General features: G+C 60.5%; 1 protein-coding gene across 1 annotated transcript in view; it reads left to right on the forward strand.

The window, feature by feature from the left end:
• Positions 1-1734, forward strand: part of LOC104525829 (chondroitin sulfate synthase 2-like) — a 2736-nt gene that overhangs the window by 439 nt on the left and 563 nt on the right. Inside the window, 4 exon segments of the mRNA XM_010169088.2 lie at positions 9-115; positions 285-468; positions 964-1156; positions 1159-1733. Coding sequence (XP_010167390.1) covers positions 9-115; positions 285-468; positions 964-1156; positions 1159-1733 — 1059 coding nt within the window.

Raw genomic sequence — 1734 nt, forward strand, 5'->3', positions numbered from 1 at the left:
CCCTGCAGCGCCCCCGGGAGACCTGCCGCAATGACATCCTCAGCGCCCGGCCTGATGAGTGGCTGGGCCGCTGTATCATCGACTACACAGCCGTCAACTGTGCTGATGAACACGAGGTAGGTCCTGCAGTGGAGTTGGCCTCCAGGAGCCTGGTCCTGGCCCATCGTGTTTCCCTGCCTCCTCAGGGGCTCCTAGGGCCTGGGCGACCAGCCCTTGCACCCTGTCGCCCTTTGAGCTGGCTGTGCTGGCAGCTGGTGGGGTGGGAGCATGGGTTGGGGCCGGCTGGGCCTGCGTTACCACTATTTTGAGCTGGGGAAGAACATGGACCCCGAGCGGGAGACTGACCTCCGATTCCAGAGTGCCTTCACTGTCCATCCCGTGCTGGATCCCCTCCAGATGTACCGGCTGCACAAGTACTTTGCGCAGGTGGAGCTTGAGAGGACGTACCAGGAGAACCCGCAGCTCCAGGTGAGATCCAGCAGCTCCAGGTGAGACCTGGCTTGGCTGGGAGGGTCTGGGCTCCTTCTGTCATCCCTGAGGGCTTTCTGGTTGCTTTGTATCACCTCTCTGCTCTAATATGAGGGTTTCTCACCTGAACCTGCTGTGGGACAGGATCAGCTGAGGCTGTGTGGCTTCAGGGGCAGCACTACTGGCTGGAGAGCAGCTTTGAACCCAGATGGGTCCTGGAGCTGCAGTGATGGAGCCAGCAGGGTACTGAGGTCTACCAGCAAAGGCTGGGCAGGGTGGGAGAAGTTGTGTATCCTGCTGATGGAGGTGATGTCTCATGTTTGGGGTGCTGTTCAGAGAAAACCTGAGGTGCTGACTGGAGTCAGACTGAAGGCAGAGTTGTTCTGGCACTCCTCTTTGGGCCAGGAGTATTGGGAGTCAGCTTGCCTGCAGCCAGAGCTGGAAGGCCTACATGCGCCTGCCTTGGCTCTCACTCCTCCATTGCTCCTCTTGCAGCTGGAGATCCAGAATGCCAGCAGCCTGTCCGCCGATGGGGACCATGGCGCCACGTGGCCTGTTGGCATCCCACCTCCTTTCCAGCCCAAAACCCGCTTCGAGGTGCTGCGCTGGGACTACTTCACGGAGGAGCAAGTCTATGCCTGCGTGGATGGCTCCCCCAAGTGCGAGCTGCGTGGTGCAGACCTGGCAGGGGGCCCCCGCCTGTGGAGGAGCGAACCCGAAAGTCCCAGCCAGTGCTCCATGTCCGCAAGCAGCAGCTGGTGAACGGGTACAGGCGCTTCGACCCCACGCGTGGCATGGAGTACACGCTGGACCTCCAGGTGGAGGTGGTCACCCAGAAGGGGCACAGCCACTCTGTCACCAAGCGCGTGCACCTGGTGCGGCCCCTCAGCGAGGTGGAGATCATCCCCATGCCCTACGTGACAGAGGCCAGCCGCATCAACGTCATCCTGCCACTGACAGCCCACGACCGGGACTACGCTGCCCGCTTTCTGGAGACTTATGCGGCAGCCGCCTTTGAGAGCAGTGAGAACGCTGTGCTCACCTTCCTCTTCATCTATGATCCTTTTGAGGCCCAGCAGGTCACCCAAAATGACATCTTCGCCCCCGTGAAGGCCCAGATCACTGAGTACGAGCGCAAGTATGCAGAGGTGAAGATCCCGTGGATCAGTGTCAAGACGGATGCACCTTCCCAAATCAAGGTCATGGACATCATCTCCAAGAAGCATCCCGTGGACACACTTTTCTTTGTGGCTGGGGGGGGGACGG

Source organism: Antrostomus carolinensis, unplaced genomic scaffold (assembly GCF_000700745.2).
Source record: "Antrostomus carolinensis isolate BGI_N321 unplaced genomic scaffold, ASM70074v2 scaffold29575, whole genome shotgun sequence".
Taxonomy (NCBI): domain Eukaryota; kingdom Metazoa; phylum Chordata; class Aves; order Caprimulgiformes; family Caprimulgidae; genus Antrostomus; species Antrostomus carolinensis.